Below are 16,421 nucleotides of genomic sequence, written 5' to 3' on the forward strand. Positions count from 1 at the left end.
AAACAGCTCCCAGCTACGTACCAAGTGTCTTAGCTCGGCCCGTCCCCTTCCGTTAGTCACGGCCTGGACAGTCCTCATGGCACGTATCTGTTTACGTATTGGATATTACGTCATCGACTCCTAGGATAGGTCTCCTGTAGTAGTCGCTTCAACTCGGCTGGTTGTAGCGGACTTAAGGATCCCACTTCCTGCGACTCGCCACGCCTTCTGGTGTAGACCTTGAAGATCGTGGTGACGAACCAATTTAATTTTGTTAAGTTCTCCAATGAGTTGTCGGCTGGGGCCAACATTGAGTTCAAGCTCATGGTATTTACATTTTTTTTGAGCACTAATCTCAGATTATTGTCTTATACTCAACTACATTTATGCTACTGAAAAGGAAATTAAAAGATTACCAACAATTTGAGCTTTATGATCAGTCATACGCATTGATTGATATTACCCCAAGCCCTTAAAGTTTCCAACAGGGCGTGTGGCGCAGTTGGTAGCGCGTCTGCTTTGCATGCAGAAGGTCATTGGTTCGAATCCGATCTCGTCCATTTTTTTGGTGTTTACCTTCTTATATTTAATAAACAATGTTGTAAATTTGAAGCGACCAGAAGGATGCCTGTATTTTCCTTTTCTCGTTGAAAAGACAAAATTGTTTGTTCACTTCCTGTACTAATCGCGCGAAGTCGGACCGGACTTTCACGCGTACGCGAACACCCTGAACTCATAACATCAATCGTGAAACCAAAATGCCAGGGTACGTTTTCTTCGAAAAGAAAGACTTCATTTCACTAGCTGCGCAAGAAGGAGCAATGTTCTCTATGATCTGCCTCTGCCTAAAATTAGAGCTATTGGAATCTTCCTCTCGGGTAAAATCTTTTGATACTAACATCGCAGGGAGGTCGTATCTTTTCAATTGGGCCAATGTGGAAACCAAGTAGGACTCCAATACTGGGAGCAAATGGCCCTTGAGCATGGAATAAAAGCTGATGGTACGCCGGAGCCCTTTGTCAACAATCAGCTCCATTTTGAGAGCAATAGCGAAGTACATCCTTCTGACAAGTCTTTGGTTCATGAACGAACGGATAACACAAATGTGTTTTACACATACAGCGAGCAAAATAAATACACGCCGCGGGCGGTTCTTATTGATTCTGAACCATCCGTCATTGGCAAATGCATGTCAAGCTGCCCGATGTTTAACCCTCGAAATGTCCAATCAAGTGAGGGTGGAACCGGTGCTGCCAACAACTGGCGCCACGGTCATTTGTATGCCACGCAACACGAAGAAGAACTTACAGATTTGATCGATCGTGAATTGGACAAATGTGATAATTTGTCTACTTTTCAACTATTTCATAGTGTTGCTGGAGGCACAGGTTCTGGTGTGGGTAGTTTTCTTCTTGAGCTTCTAAACGACCGGTATGGTCGTAAGAAAATGATCTCTACATTCCTGATATTCCCCTCGAACGACAAAACTTCAGATGTGGTTGTGCAGCCATATAATACTGTCTTGACTTTGAAGCGGCTCATTGACCACAGTGACGCTACCTTCATCTATGACAACGATTCCTTGAACGCGTTGGAATCGTTGTTACTTTCTCCTGAATCAAATAATCCCCCAGCTATGACGTCGGCATTTGAGAGAGAAAACAAGCTCATAGCTTACGTCGCGTGTGGGGTATCAAATCCATTGAGATTCCCAAGCTACATGTACAGCTCTTACGAATCTATAATTTCAACACTAGTGCCAACGCCCGAGCTCAAATTCTTGTCGTCATCAATAGCACCATATGCAGATATTCCAGGTGCCACACATCGGAAGAATTATGTCAGTCTTAATGAAAGTGACATTATCCTCGAACTTCTTAACGACAAATGCAAGATGAACCACGTTAGTCTGCACCCGGAATATATTTCGATGATGGATTACATTGTCGGAGATGATCTCGATCAGCATGAGATTCGGAAGGGGCGCATTCGGGCACAATCCAGGGTGCCGTTTGTGCCTTGGACCTCTGCCTCTATTCATGTTGTAAACGGACGAAAGCTGACTTTCTCCACGAGTCGTGGCTTGAGTGGCTTTCAGATCTCTAACAATACTTCAATACCTCAGTTGTTTTCAAAAATAGTGAGGCAATATGACTTACTAGCCAAGAGATCGGCCTACATCAATTTGTACACGGAAACACGGGATCCCGCCGAAAGAACCGAGGTTCTAGAGACGTTTAATGAGTGTAAAGAGAGCGTGTTGTCTACTATTGAGGAATACAAAGCCTCTACAGAGATGAGCTATTTGGCCAACGAGTTTCTTGACGGAGATGATGATATGTCGTAAGAAGTATTACGGGAAGCTTACTTTCTTGTTATGCTTCTTGGTCCAGCTGCCATAGGAGTATATAATTTCGGGTGTCAGGAAGGAAGATTATATCGGGTGATATTTGAGGCCACGTGGCCATTCTGGAGCGTTTAAGTTTTACGTGAGAAGCTTTTGCAAAATGCTTTGAGCAATTGCATGGTTGACTGACATGATAAGAATAACGGAGCGCGTATCTCCTTATCGCCTTGTCAATCCCGCGTTTGTCGAACTTTATTTCTAAATGGGATGTGGCGTATAAGCCACATTTCAAAAGTACAAATAAAGGGCAAATGGATCCTGTCAAAAAAGAGAAGCAATCTCAATGTCTCATTTAATCTCTAAACGGGCTTCCTCCCGCAAAATTTCCCATTTCGCCAATGACACTCTCCAAGAGGCTCCGAAGGGATTCGAACCACATCCAAGTCTTCTTCACTTGGATTACGGAACACCAAACGATGGGTTCTTTCCTGTTAAATCAATTGGAATTTCAGTGAAGAATACCGCATTTGAAGTTGTGGATGCAATTTTTGACGGATCTAAATCAGTTGGGGATGTGACTTCTCTTCAGGAAAGCAAAGTGCTTGTCTCGAATCGCGCGTCTGATCCGAGAATCATAGATATCGCAACGGGGTTGCAGTATTCGGAAATAAAAGGCATTCCGCAGTTGCAAAAATTCACCAGAGAAGTTGTGGTCAAAGCACACCCTCCAATTTACTCGGAATGGAAGACAATAATTTCTGGGGGTGCTGGGGAAGGATTGAACAAAGCAATTGATGTATTTTTGGATGAAGGCGAAGTGGTGCTTTTAGAGGAATTCACGTTCACTCCGATCTTGCAAAACATCCAGAATGCTGGCGCTATTCCCATACCTATCAAATTGGACTTAAATACTTCATCGGATCAGGCTAATGGAATTGATCTTGAGTATTTGACAAATTTATTAGAAAATTGGGACGATGCGAAACCAGAATTGAAGGGGATTAAGCCCAATGCACTCTACACTATCTCATCTGGCCAAAACCCCACTGGTCTCCACTCAAAGCTTGGAGTTCAGAAAGCAGATTTACGCTTTGGCGGAGAAACACGATTTTGCTATTATTGAAGATGATCCCTATGGCTACTTGACCCTTCCACCGTATGAAGAATCCAATGTTGCCAAGAGGCCAATATGCCTTGAAGTCGAAGACTATTTTCAAAATCACTTAATCCCGTCATATTTGACGATCGACACCAGCGGGAGAGTATTACGTATTGAAACGTTTTCCAAGCTCTTTGCGCCTGGATTGAGATTGGGTTACATGGTGGGCCATGAAAAGGTCATTGATGCAATAGCACGGTATTCTGCTGTTGTCACCCGATCTTCTTCAGGCGTCTCTCAGCTTTTAGTGAATAATGTTATTGAGCAGAATTTTGGTGGAGTTGATGGATGGTTTAAATGGATCCTAAAGCTCCGCGGAGCCTACGCGAAACGTAGAAATGTTTTACTCTACAATCTTTTTGAGCTGAAAGCATACAAGAAGGGGTACTTAGACTTGATCGACCCCAGGGCTGGCATGTTTGTATGCGTTGTTATCAATTTTCCAGTCAACACAGACATAAAGAAAAAACTCGCCTTGTTACAATGGAAGTTCCGTGCGTATGGAGCGTTGTGGCAGGAATTAAAATGGCCGTGGATCCGGAGTTTAGTTTGGAAAGAGGAAATTTCTTCAGATTAACGTTCGCGCCTGTTGAGACAGAAACGGAAATCGCAGAAGGTGCCTGCAGATTTTCTGCTGCAGTGTATGACTTTTTCGAAAAAGGACTCGAGTTTTGAATCTCCATTTGATCATTTATTTCGGCCCCTAGAAGAATATATATACCGTAGTTCTCGACCAATAGCATCGTAATCACTTTTGATTTTCTCAAAAGCAAAGAACATGGGCTTTTCGCTAGAAACCGAGTCTTAGAGGCTTTACGTAACATCAGGCGATAGTCGAAATACCGAATATTGATCTGTGTATGTCAACATCACGTGACACTTTTGATCTTTAACCTTGGTTCTTTACCCCCGCACACACGTACCCGTGGATTCAACTTGGCTCAGACCACAAAGCATCTAAATAATTCGAAATGGATTTTAATTTTTCAGCCTTCAAAAACAACTTGAAATCATTTGGCGACAAGGTCAGCATCGAGTTCAACAATGAAGTCTTACCCTTTGCGCAGAGAACCACTCGCTTAGTTCAGGAGAGAATGGGCAATGTTAACGTGGATGAAATTAGCCAGTTGCCATCCGAATACGTTGAGCTAGCCAACAGATGCAACAATGTAGAAAAGCTTTACAAGAACATCTTGAAAGTAACGCAAAATTACGAGAACGAGTCGTACGATTACCCGATTAATTTGCAAGAATCGTTCACTGAATTTGGCAAGAATATTTCTGACAGGTTCTCCAACCTATCCAAAGCAACTACTCCCGCAGAGGCACAAGCGGCTTTGGTTACCCCAAATGGCGAGTTCAAACCACCAAAGACTATGTATCACGCTCTTGCACGGGCCACTGACGGGTCCATCTTAACGGCTTCTGCAGACGCCAACCAAGACCCTTTGATCAAAGCATTAGACTTGTACTCCTCCAACTTGAGCAAAATTGCCAATGCCAGATTAGGTCAGGACCAACTAATCAAAACAAAGTTCAACGCACCTTTGTCCACAACTTTACGTTCGCTTCTTGGTCAAAGCTCCTCGATTCAAAAAAGAGTGGAAGAGAAAAGAATCAACTACGATGTTTCCAGACAGGCATTAGCCAGCTGTTCCAACCCGTCAAAAGAGCCGCAATTGAGAGTATCTATGGAGAATGCCGAAGATGACTTTGCTAACACGGTTGAAGACGCGCTCTCCGTGATGCAGAATGTGTTAGAACAAGCCAAACCAATTGAGGAAATCTTAGAACTTGTTAAGGCGCAATTGGCTTATCACAAATTAGCCAGCGAGTTGCTCGGTGGCATGATTGGTGATATCGAAGGTTTAGCTGATGAAAATTCAAAGTTGCAGGGCAGCCAGCTGAGCCAGCGTAACTCTGAGTCTGGAGACTTCGATATCTAGCCAAATATTTGAGTTGATGTTATTTTGTAGCGAAACAAAATTTGGATCTTTTGTATGTCATACCTTTGAATGCTATATTTTTGGAAAAATTCAATATGAGGTGGACCTGTCCAGTCAAAATTTTTATGATGGACATTTACACGGCTCGTTGCGACAAACAGAAAAATATTATTGCGGGTTCGTTTCCACACTGAGTTACATTTCTCAGGTCATCAGAATAAAAGGCAGAATGTGGTTAAATAGGGGAGTGCAACTTTTGTTGACTGAATTTTATTGCCTATTATCTAATTTAGTTTCAAAGCTTCCAATCTGATGTCGGTGGCCGACTTTTCAGTCGTGTAACCATAGTTGCCCTCAAGTAGAATGGCGTGGATAGACTTCAAAGCAAGAATAGTGTCTTTTGAATTGATTACAGCGGAAATGTTAATTTCATTTGCACCTTGACTGATCATTTCGATGTTAATGTTTTTATCAGCTAGAATCTTGAACATGTTTCCAGCTATGCCAATGAGATTAGCCATTTGCTTGCCAACCAAGGAGACAATGGCCATATCTCTAGTTACATCCAAAGTACCCATGAGTCTAAGCTCTTTCAATGCGTATTTGAGATTGACCTCTTGTTCCTGTTGAACTTGTAATGCCATGGAAACATGGACTTCGGAAGTACAGATCAAGTCAACCACCAACTTAAATCTGTCCATGGTGGAAAAAAGACTGGCTAAGAATCCATGCGATAATGTCTTTCTGTTTGAGTGGACGTTAATGACCACAATATCTTGCTTGGCTGTGATGGCAGTGGCAGATCTTCTTTTGTGTGTCTGGATGTAACTGGATGAAAGAGTTTCGTAGGCAGCAGGGGGATGAGGTGGCGTTGCCTCGCCCCTTCTGCCAATGTTGTCTGGATAAATAATTGTGCCCTTCCCGGTTGGATTTTCGACATTCTTGATACGAATTGGAATTTTGGCCTTAATGACTTGCTCCATTGTGAAGGGGTGTATCACCTCAGAACCATAATACGTTAACTCAGCCGCTTCGTCAGGTGTAACACTGTCTAAGAGTCTTGCAGTAGGCACCTTCCTTGGGTCCGCAGTGAAAATCCCGTCAACTTCTTTCCAAATTTGCAACTCCTCGGCTTGAACACCAACGGCTATCAAAGCAGCACATAAATCGGTATACCCACGGCCAACTCCATTAAGCAAGCCGCCAGCAACAGTTCCAAAGTATCCAGTGAAGACGGGTGTCACGCCAGGCTCAATTGCAGCAGCTTTCTCGCCTAGCCTTGAACTCAAGAACAGATAGAAGTTAGCATCAAAGCCTTTCGAGAAGTCATAATCTAGAGGAATGACATCACTCAAGTCGATATAGACAGATTTCAAGCCACGATCGTTCATCAATGATGACATGAACAAACACGATAACTTCTCGCCGATAGACATAATACTGTCCAAGGTTCTTGGGCTGATTTCGCCAATGACTTTCGATGCGTGCAACAATTCATGTGCTCTTTTGATTTCAAGATGTGATTGCGCGATTAAGTCTTTCTGGAGCGTTTCGTCCTTGATTTTATCTCTGGCATTTTGAGTGTGATCATCCTCAATGACTTGGAGTAAAGTAGCAAAATCAGCATTTTCAGTGGCAAGATCTGCCGCCCGGAGTAATCTAGAGGTAGTTCCTTCGCTTTTCGTATTTGAGGATCTGGCCGAACAAACAACGGCAACACGACTGTGTTTGCTAAATTCCTTCACAATGCTGTCAACAATGTTTTCGGGGAATTTGCCAACAGACGTGCCACCAAATTTCTGGATGATCCATCCTTGGGAGCGAAGTTCTTTCAAATCAAGAACTGAGTTGTAGGAGCTGGCCGGGGACTTTGGTGGAGGAGAAACCATGGTGGTTTTTAGGTATGTACAAGAAGTTGTGAATGATTTGGATTGAATATGATGGCAACAGTTTAATTACCACTAAATTTTAGTACTGGTTATCTAATTGTGCCAGTGATGCTTTTGAGATGAACTAATGTCACTTTTCTTTTTCTGAAATTTTTGTCGCAACTTATATTTCCGCTATGACTCAAAACGACCGCGCCGGAATCGGCCCCTGCATCCTGAAAATGATTCACTGTCACGTGTCGATAAGCTACGTGTTTGCAGCTGGGGCAAACTGAGATTGTTCAAAACAATAATTCTGATCTGTATCTTCAGAACAAGTCTGACACCTTAAAAAAACTTTGGAAAAAACTTGTAATAGTTTCCAATCGAGAAAGTAACTTGTTTGGACTATTATTCATAGTTCAGCCCAATACTGGGCACTATTTTTAAGATATCAGAAGACACATAATGCTTCAGACTTTACATGTCCAGTCAAATTAAGTTGACACACGTGATGCTGATTGTTTTGCATGTTACCCAAACCTTCATATTTTATAGGAGTATGATATTTCGGAGGCTTTATATTCAACTGTTTTATTGACACTGAACAAAGCTTCGAGATTTGTGTTACACTTTTTACCGCAATGTTCTTCATAAACGGTATAAAGGATGGAAGATCCGTCATCCATAAAGGTAGGTGTAGCAAAAACATTTTGAATCATACTTCGTATTTGACATACGTAGTTCCACAAAAATTTACAAAAGAGATCAACGGAAAAACTACTTATTCATACTTTTAATTTGTATAGACTTTTCCAGATCAAAAGCAAAATGGAAAAAACGGGTTGAATCATGAGCGCGTGTATTGGGATTCGAGATCAAATCAAACTCAACATCTGGGCAAGAACCGAAATAGAAATTGATCAAAAACGTGAATTTTACGATTTGACTCATAAATCTTGACGTGATTTATATAAAATTTTGCCTGTCATGTTTTCCAGGTAGGACACCGAATATGAGCTGATTCTGTTGCGAGATCTCAGCTCATCATGCGCACTCCCAATCATGCGGAACTCGCAAAGTGAAAAATAAAGGACATTCTTAATGGTACTCTTCAGAACAGATGTCGAAAAGAGAAGCAGACAGTGAAACCCCATCGGACGACTCAGTCCAACCCAAGCAGCTCAAATCGACATATACGCATTCTGAGATCCAGAGCTTTTTGAACAAGAAGGTCTTCGATGATGCCTTCCAAAAGACCCTCGAATCCAGTATTTCAGATAGTCGGCCCTACAAATGGGGGACTGTCACTGAGCTCGTCGATGACACTCTTCTCAGGAACGTCAGGAAGGAGGTGTTAAACGAGATTGCTTTCACTAAAAAGGAAACCGATATTTACAAAGTCTACCAGTCGGGTGACTTGGCGAACTTATCAGGATTGAATTGGGACGACTTATCTCGATTGCCTTCCTTGTACAAGCTTCGTGCGGCCATTTACTCGGAGGAGTTCCGTGACTTTGTGTCAAATGTAACAGGCTGTGGTAAATTAAGTGGAACAAAAACCGATATGTCCATCAACACATACACTAAAGGATGCCATTTGTTGACCCATGACGATGTCATCGGCTCCAGGCGTGTGAGTTTTATTCTCTACATGCCAGACCCCGACTATAAGTGGAAGGCGCATTACGGAGGAGCTTTAAGGTTGTTTCCAGCCATTGTGCCGAACGTGCCTAAAACTGACTACGAGACAAAACTTATACCGCAATTCAATCAAATTGCATTCTTCACAGTTCAACCAGGATTGTCCTTCCATGATGTCGAGGAAGTACGTGTTGACAAGCAAAGACTATCTATACAGGGGTGGTTCCACATTCCCCAGGAGGGTGAACCCGGATTCGTCCCCGGGGAACAAGAGGAAACTGAAGCGAAAAGCACTTTGCGCCAATTACAGACAAAGGAACTACAAGAATTTGACTTCCCAAAACCCATCAGAGTGGATTTCCCAAAAGATGAAGTTAAGGTTTACGAGTCGCTCGACTTGAAAGGATTTCTATCTAAAAGAGACTTAGAATACTTATCTAAGTACCTTAACCCAACCTACCTTACCGAGTCTTCTCTCAAAGTTTTGAGGGAAACATTTTTGGAAGAGTCGGTTGTCGATATAAACGGATTTTTGAACGACGAGTATGCCGGTGTGCTTAAAACCAAGCTCAGGCAAAGCGAAATGGACCGGAAAGCACCTCAAACAGCTGAAGAAATCCGGTCTCCTTGGAAGTGTGCGGTTCCACCCCACAAACAAAGGTACATGTACATAGATGGAAAGTCCGAGTTTCAGCTACACGAGGAAGCAATTAGCATGGTGAATCATACGGGTCCACAGGAATTGCCTAACTTCGAGCTCACCAAGAGAATTTCTGACGAAGAAAGTGAAAAGATGATCATAGAAGTGGTTCAGCTCATGAAGTCCATGGCTTTTCGCAAATGGTTGGTCTACGTTACAGAAATCGTCCCCACGAGTGATCAGGTTTTGGCAAGGAGATTCCGTCCTGGTCAAGATTTTATACTCGCGACCACCACGGAGAAGGACTTAGCAAGAGAAGGTGAGTTGAACATTCTTTTGGAAGCCACTCTTGGTCTCACGCCCACAGCCGCGAATTTAGAAAACTGGGAGTCCGGTGAATTTGGAGGATACGAGCTTTGTATGGCAATCAACGGAGGAGAGAGTGATGAAGAGTTTGAGGATGATGACCCTGCAATCTACAAGGCCAATGATCCAGCAGATGACTCTGTATTGTACACCAGTCAATGCCGATGGAATAGCCTAAGCCTTATGTTAAGAGACCCAAGTGTTTTGAAGTTTGTGAAATATGTTAGCATCAACGCTAAGGGATCACGCTGGGACATTACTGGACAATGGAATGTGAAAAGCAACGAGGAAGAAGAAGATCAATAAATGTCTAGCTGGAAACACGTTGCTATTGTTATCGACAGGCCTAGATTAATATTCTGGTTGGTGCGCCACAATGTCGCTTGTTTTCTTCATCATTCCATAGACTCGGATGTTTCAGGTACCCTAATACTGATGTGAATAGAAGAGGCGCGTGTCCAGACTCTATAAGGTTAAGATGATGTAGAATATTTGGTGAGATGAATGCATTACGAGATATGAACAGCTACAATGGAGGCGTAGACTCATTTTTCCTGCAAGTATTCATTGGATGTCATGTGCATTTGATCAATGACGCTTGGCCGTGGCTATTCAGCCCGAAACCATCCGCCGTCATTGGCTGTGGCGGGTTGCAGTGTTGACCAGGGATGTCTTACTAATCGACTGAAACTAACCTGGTTAGGAATCACTTTATTTTTTTTGTATTGGTGATGATGCGTCATGAAAACCAAATGGCGGATCAATGATTGGAGAGTCCCCAGGAGGCCTTGAAGAATGCCTCTAAACTATTGGCGATCTACAGGCCCGCCGCGTTCGGGAACTGGTGTACATGATGGTGCGTCCGCTTACAAATTAGCCGGGTTCAAAACAGCTGGACCATATTGTGGGCCCAGGTGCAAAATTGGCAGTTTTCTAATGAATCGTCAGCAGCAGAATTCCAGAGACCTGGCATTCCTTAGAGTCATACTCCACGAATACGTGCTGGTGCGACAGAAGAATTGGCCGACGAATACCAGCTTGGTTGTCAGAATACGCACTGCGCGAAATGGGCATCAATTCCCGAAGCGCTGAAAAAAAGCTTTGGGTTCCGTCACTCGTTTGGGTCAACCGATCCTGCGGCTTCCGGGTAAACCGTGCGCGACACAGCGACACAAGATCTCTATACGGTGCGAAAATCAGATGTGCACTCTGTATATAGCCATCGGAAGCTGCCCATATAACCGAAGTTCTCGTCTGCCCCAGAAGCACGCACTCTCTGAACCACCGATCTATCATCATGGCTGACGAATTCAACCCGCTTGCAGTGCTTGCCACTGTTGTGGCCATCATCTCTTCGTTCATTGCATTGTACTTTGTCAAGAAGAACAAGAAGCCGCAGCCCGTTTTGTCCCCCACGGAGTTCAGAAAGTTCCCCTTGATCGAGAAGATCCGGGTGTCGCACAACTCATGTATTTATAAGTTTGGCTTGCCTCGCTCAACCGACAGATTGGGCTTGCCCATCGGGCAACACATCTCCATCTCTGCCATCATCGATGGCAAGGAGGTGGTGAGATCGTACACGCCCATTTCCAACGATGACCAGTTGGGCTCCTTCGACTTGTTGATCAAGACTTACGAAAACGGAAACATTTCCCGCTACGTGGAGTCGAAGAAGATCGGCGAGACCATCGACGTCAGGGGCCCCAAAGGGTTCTTCACCTATACTCCAAACATGCGCAAGTCTCTCGGCATGGTTGCTGGAGGTACCGGAATCGCCCCGATGTACCAGGTGCTCACTGCCATTTTGGATGACCCAACCGATAAAACCAAGATCCACTTGGTGTATGCCAACGTTGCCGAGAACGACATTTTGTTGAAGGCCGAGCTCGAGGCCTTGGAGGCCAAGCACCCGGAACAGCTCAAGATCCATTACGTGTTGAACAATGCGCCTGAAAACTGGAAGGGCTCCGTTGGCTTTGTCACGCCTGAGATCATGGATACCCACTTACCCAAGAACCACGAGGACACGAACTTGTTGATCTGTGGGCCACCCCCAATGGTTTCTGCAATCAAGAAGGCCGCACAAACTTTGGGCTACCCCAAGGCTAAGGCTGTCAGTAAATTGGGTGATCAGGTTTTTGTCTTCTAGCTCCTTCCACTGAGAATGCTTTACATAATAATACAGTACAGTGATATGAAATGCGGTCCTCGAGACCCAAAGCGGTCCTCGTCTGTCTTTCTTCTCTCCTCCATCTTTAGTATGCTTGCTGCTGTGCTCCGGCTAATTTCCTACGAAAACCACGACCGAGATTATCTACGGGTTATACAAACTTAGGAAATACCCGGAGAAATGTATATATTGTGTTCACTCTTTCTAGATTTTGTGTCCCGTCATCTATTTGTCATGTTTGGCGTGTCCTATTCATTCTGTCCGCGTACTAGCATATCGCTGCCTGCATCCATTGGGCGTGACCAGACGCCTCACTATAATGTTGAGCAACGTTCTTTGCGAAATCACAGTTTCTCTCTCGCCCGGTCACTTTGCCGAGTTGCGGGAGAGGCTTTTTTTTTCTTCTATGCGTAGAAAACTCGGCCTATGCTTTTATTCTTGCTCTAGCTTGCAATTCTTTCAAAAGCTCCTCGATTTATAGCCCCTTATTCCACTTCGTGCGTGCCGTCCTTCATACGTCATCTCACCAGCACTAAGACGAGCTGGACTTGCATAATCAATTACACATACACCCTGCTTTCGAAAAACTAGACCTTCCCCATCTCCAAGTACTCAATAATCAAACCAACTGAGTAGAAATCACACCCAGTGGACATGATGATCTTGATCAACACGCTTCTCGTTTTGGGGGCCATGCCCCTACTAATACTGTTTGCCACTAGCTCTGCGGTGCCAAATTGGAACCTCCAAGATGGGTACATCGCCAACACTTTGGACAACGATTATGCTGAAATAGATAATGTTTTGCGCCCCACACTAGATCGCAAAAAGTACCCTCCGATTTTGCGCAAACCAACATCAGAGAAGAGAACCTTGCGTAATGGGGAGATCCCGCAATACGTGCTTGACTTTGCTCCTTACGTGCACCTTTACTCGGAGGAACGATATTTTCTGTACGACATCAAAAAGTATGTCGAGCATTTCACCGTCAAATTCAGCAACGGCACTGTCGTCGAGGGCACGGAAGATGGTAAACTTAATATTTCCAGTTTGGGGAGCTTGCCCAAGAAAGCTGGTATATATTTGACGGCAAACGAGGACTTCGACCTTGATCCAGAGTGGATCACAGGACTCAAGAATAAGCCACTGTTGAGAAACGGCGAGATAAAAGATGCCCCTGCCATATTGATTGTGGTGGATAAAGGCAACGGCTGGGTCGATGCCTTCTGGTTCTACTTTTATTCGTTTAATTTGGGACCGTTTGTGATGGGCTCTGGGCCCTATGGTAACCATGTCGGTGACTGGGAACACTCGCTTGTGCGTTTCTACAATGGACGGCCAGTCATCGTATGGATGTCTGCCCATGGTGGTGGCGGTGCGTATCACTACACGAACTTAGAAAAGTATGAACTAGATTCTAATCATCCAATCATCTTTTCTGCTCGTGGAACACACGCAAATTATGTTTCTGTGGGTACGCACCCTCATGATCTCCCTTACCAGATTTTATGTGACTTCACGGACCGTGGGCCGTTGTGGAACCCTACGAAAAACTACTTGGGTTATACTTACGATGGAAAATTCGTTTCTCCTGCCGAGAACAACTCTAACCCGAATCATACCGGTAGAGAGCTTGAGTACGGAGATTGGCTCACGTTTACTGGCCATTGGGGAGACAAACAATTGAAGAGTTCCGATCCAAGACAACAACACTCTTTGATTGGAGGATACAAATACATCGATGGTCCTCGCGGGCCTTTGAAAAAGAATTTGCTTCGGATTATCCCCTGTGAACGTCACAAGTGGTGGAACTTTTGGAATGGCTGCAATGTTAGGCAAAACATCAAATGGGGCATAGGCGTGGAAAGCGAAGGATATAATTGCGGCAATATTTTTCTAAGAATCAGGCCAGCCTGGCTCAGCAAGATATTGCAAAAGATCACCTGGGGAGGCTGGTTTTGCTTTGTGGTGGATTTGATATATGGATAACTGACATTCATCGGCTTCACTCGAGGCATAGTCAGGCTTGTCTCACGTGATTTCCTTCAGGTTGCCCTGTATGTCTCATGCTCGATGCAACCGTTTGCGACTTGATCGTGAGTCAGGTCTGTGAAATGCCGTGGCCGGCAAATACTGTTTTGGGCCCTAATGACATGCTCACAATCCTACTCAAAACATTTATAGTTGAATTGTTTCATTTTAAAGAAAATACACAATAGAAAAACTGGTTATGCTTGTCTTGTTTTGCCCAAGCTTGCTTGCTATCATGATGATCGAGGTAAAGAAAAAAAAAATTAGACATATAGACGCGCACAGGCATCGACTTCAAAATCTAATGATCATCATTTACTAGTCGTTGCGGAGTTTTGCTAATGTCTCTATCTGATAAGAAAACCAATGATATCGAGGAACGATATTGCCAGACCTCCGAATTCCTGAGATGGCAAAATTTCAAAGATTCTTTCAAGCGGGTCAATGTGGAAGAAGATAATGATTCGTTTGAAGATATGAATGACATCGAAAAGGCCAATCTTCTCACAGCCAACTCACCTCTTAAACGAAAATTAAAATCAAGAAATATAAGCATGATAGCTATTGGCTCTTCCATAGGAAGCGCATTGTTTGTTGGTTCCGGTTCCGCTTTAGCAACAGGAGGTCCCGCAGGTATCTTAATCACTTGGACCATCACTGGATTCGCTATTTTCACAACAATGCAAAGTTTGGGAGAACTTTCCGTTACATTTCCCGTCAGTGGTGGCTTCAACTTGTACGCAAGCCGTTTTATTGACCCATCGGTTGGATTCGCTGTGGCTTGGAACTACTTCATTCAGTTTTTAGTGTTGCTTCCGTTGGAACTTGTGAGTAGTTCCATCACCATGCAATTTTGGAACAGTTCCATTAATGCAGATGTTTGGGTGTTGATCTTCTATGTTGTGGTATGCTCGATCAACTTGTTTGGTGTACGTGCTTATGGTGAAACCGAATTTGTATTCTCGTTCATTAAAGTCATCGCTGTCATTGGTTTCATCATTGTTTCCATAGTACTAGCAGCCGGCGGTGGACCAAGTGGTCACTCACATGGTGCCGAGTATTGGCATGATCCTGGTGCGTTTGCCAATGGGTTCAAAGGTGTCATTTCTGTCTTTGTCACTGCAGCATTCGCTTATGCTGGCGTGGAGCTTGTTGGTCTTGCAGCCGCGGAGGCCGAAAACCCACGAAAGTCGCTTCCCAGAGCCATCAAACAGGTTTTCTGGCGGATCTTGATGTTCTATTTGGTTTCATTGACTTTGATCTGTTTCTTGGTGCCATACAATTCGGAAAAATTGCTCGGTGCATCATCGGTCGATGTAACTGCATCTCCGTTTGTCATTGCAATCGAAGAGGGAGGTATAAAAGGGTTGCCTCATGTCATGAATGCTGTGATTTTGATCTCTATCATTTCCGTGGCATCAACATCTGTTTATGCTTCGTCAAGAACTTTGACCTCTTTAGCCGAGCAAGGTTCGGCACCCAAAATTTGTGCCTATGTGGACCGGGAGGGCAGACCTTTAGTGGCGATTATCATCTGTAACATTTTCGCTTTGCTCGCCTTCATTGCTGCCAGTGGCAAGGAAAGTGAAGTCTTCACGTGGCTTTTGAGTATATCAGCTTTGAGTTCCATCGCCCTGTGGATCTCCATCAATTGGGCCCATATAAGATTCAGGCATGCTTTGAAAGCACAAGGAAGAGGCACAAATGAATTGCCATTTGTTGCACAAACCGGCACTATAGGCTCATATGTTGGAGGCTTAGTGTTTGTTTTGGTTCTTATTGCACAATTCTGGATTGCGCTTTTTCCTCTCGGGGACAGCCCTAACGCATCAGACTTCTTTGAGTCTTACTTGGGAGGAGTCATCCTTATTTTGTTCTATGTGGGACACAAGATATGGAAAAAGAACTGGATCTTCCAGATACCCGCTAAAGACATTGACATTGATACTGGACGCAGGGAAACAGATCTCGAACTACTCAAGGAGCAAATTCGCCAGGAAAAGGAGTTACTTGCTCGTAAGCCCTGGTATTTCAGAATTTATCACCTCTGGTGTTGAGTGCACTTCGATGCTATGTATATATATGGTGCGCTTTTTGATGCTGTTGTTAACAAATTAAATGAAAAGGTTATTGGTAGGTTTCTCCTACACTGAACAATTCTGACTTTTCTCAAAATTCGAGGTCTCTCAAATCTCCGGCTTCCAAAATCGCGTCGATGGCAATTTGATAGGCTGATTAACTCAGAAGGATTCAGCAAGAACTTGAGAAGAA

General features: G+C 43.9%; 9 protein-coding genes and 1 non-coding gene across 10 annotated transcripts; 8 read left to right on the plus strand and 2 right to left on the minus strand.

Annotated features, from left to right (window-relative positions):
- Positions 1–466: 466 nt before the first annotated feature.
- On the plus strand, positions 467–539 carry METBIDRAFT_t11. Its single transcript has one exon. It is a non-coding gene; the product is annotated as a tRNA-Ala (tRNA).
- Positions 540–737: 198 nt separating this feature from the next.
- On the plus strand, positions 738–2,326 carry TUB4 (gamma-tubulin; the record flags this gene model as incomplete). The annotated part of the gene is made up of 2 exons (XM_018859437.1): positions 738–745; positions 886–2,326. 2 exons carry the CDS (start codon positions 738–740, stop codon positions 2,324–2,326), a joined length of 1,449 nt encoding a protein of 482 aa, XP_018713888.1.
- Positions 2,327–2,669: 343 nt separating this feature from the next.
- Positions 2,670–4,160, plus strand: ARO9 (aromatic-amino-acid:2-oxoglutarate transaminase; the record flags this gene model as incomplete). The annotated part of the gene is made up of 3 exons (XM_018858527.1): positions 2,670–3,395; positions 3,427–3,979; positions 4,003–4,160. The coding sequence occupies 3 exons, from the start codon at positions 2,670–2,672 to the stop codon at positions 4,158–4,160; spliced, it is 1,437 nt and encodes a 478-aa protein (XP_018713889.1).
- A 296-nt stretch (positions 4,161–4,456) lies between these two features.
- On the plus strand, positions 4,457–5,431 carry GVP36 (Gvp36p; the record flags this gene model as incomplete). Its single annotated transcript, XM_018858528.1, has 1 exon — positions 4,457–5,431. One exon carries the CDS (start codon positions 4,457–4,459, stop codon positions 5,429–5,431), a length of 975 nt encoding a protein of 324 aa, XP_018713890.1.
- Positions 5,432–5,715: 284 nt separating this feature from the next.
- Positions 5,716–7,320, minus strand: HOM3 (aspartate kinase; the record flags this gene model as incomplete). Its single annotated transcript, XM_018856877.1, has 1 exon — positions 5,716–7,320. One exon carries the CDS (start codon positions 7,318–7,320, stop codon positions 5,716–5,718), a length of 1,605 nt encoding a protein of 534 aa, XP_018713891.1.
- A 650-nt stretch (positions 7,321–7,970) lies between these two features.
- METBIDRAFT_105094 (uncharacterized protein) lies at positions 7,971–8,299 on the minus strand. The gene has a single exon (XM_018853786.1). The coding sequence runs from the start codon at positions 8,251–8,253 to the stop codon at positions 8,080–8,082; it is 174 nt and encodes a 57-aa protein (XP_018713892.1). The 5' UTR covers positions 8,254–8,299; the 3' UTR covers positions 7,971–8,079.
- A 41-nt stretch (positions 8,300–8,340) lies between these two features.
- On the plus strand, positions 8,341–10,560 carry OFD1 (oxidative DNA demethylase). The gene has a single exon (XM_018855504.1). The coding sequence runs from the start codon at positions 8,423–8,425 to the stop codon at positions 10,253–10,255; it is 1,833 nt and encodes a 610-aa protein (XP_018713893.1). The 5' UTR covers positions 8,341–8,422; the 3' UTR covers positions 10,256–10,560.
- Positions 10,561–11,246: 686 nt separating this feature from the next.
- Positions 11,247–12,098, plus strand: CBR1 (Cbr1p; the record flags this gene model as incomplete). The annotated part of the gene is made up of 1 exon (XM_018859438.1): positions 11,247–12,098. One exon carries the CDS (start codon positions 11,247–11,249, stop codon positions 12,096–12,098), a length of 852 nt encoding a protein of 283 aa, XP_018713894.1.
- Positions 12,099–12,812: 714 nt separating this feature from the next.
- METBIDRAFT_76438 (uncharacterized protein) lies at positions 12,813–14,108 on the plus strand (the record flags this gene model as incomplete). The annotated part of the gene is made up of 1 exon (XM_018858529.1): positions 12,813–14,108. The coding sequence occupies one exon, from the start codon at positions 12,813–12,815 to the stop codon at positions 14,106–14,108; it is 1,296 nt and encodes a 431-aa protein (XP_018713895.1).
- Positions 14,109–14,491: 383 nt separating this feature from the next.
- On the plus strand, positions 14,492–16,207 carry GAP5 (Gap5p; the record flags this gene model as incomplete). The annotated part of the gene is made up of 1 exon (XM_018856888.1): positions 14,492–16,207. One exon carries the CDS (start codon positions 14,492–14,494, stop codon positions 16,205–16,207), a length of 1,716 nt encoding a protein of 571 aa, XP_018713896.1.
- Between the last annotated feature and the right edge of the window lie 214 nt (positions 16,208–16,421).

Source organism: Metschnikowia bicuspidata (genome assembly GCF_001664035.1).
Source record: "Metschnikowia bicuspidata var. bicuspidata NRRL YB-4993 chromosome Unknown METBIscaffold_1, whole genome shotgun sequence".
NCBI classification, from domain to species: Eukaryota; Fungi; Ascomycota; class Pichiomycetes; order Serinales; family Metschnikowiaceae; genus Metschnikowia; species Metschnikowia bicuspidata.

Bases quoted from the DNA above. Each gene is read 5' to 3' on its own strand.
- METBIDRAFT_105094 (XM_018853786.1), bottom strand. From the start codon at position 8,253: ATGAGTCAAATCGTAAAATTCACGTTTTTGATCAATTTCTATTTCGGT.
- OFD1 (XM_018855504.1), top strand. From the start codon at position 8,423: ATGTCGAAAAGAGAAGCAGACAGTGAAACCCCATCGGACGACTCAGTC.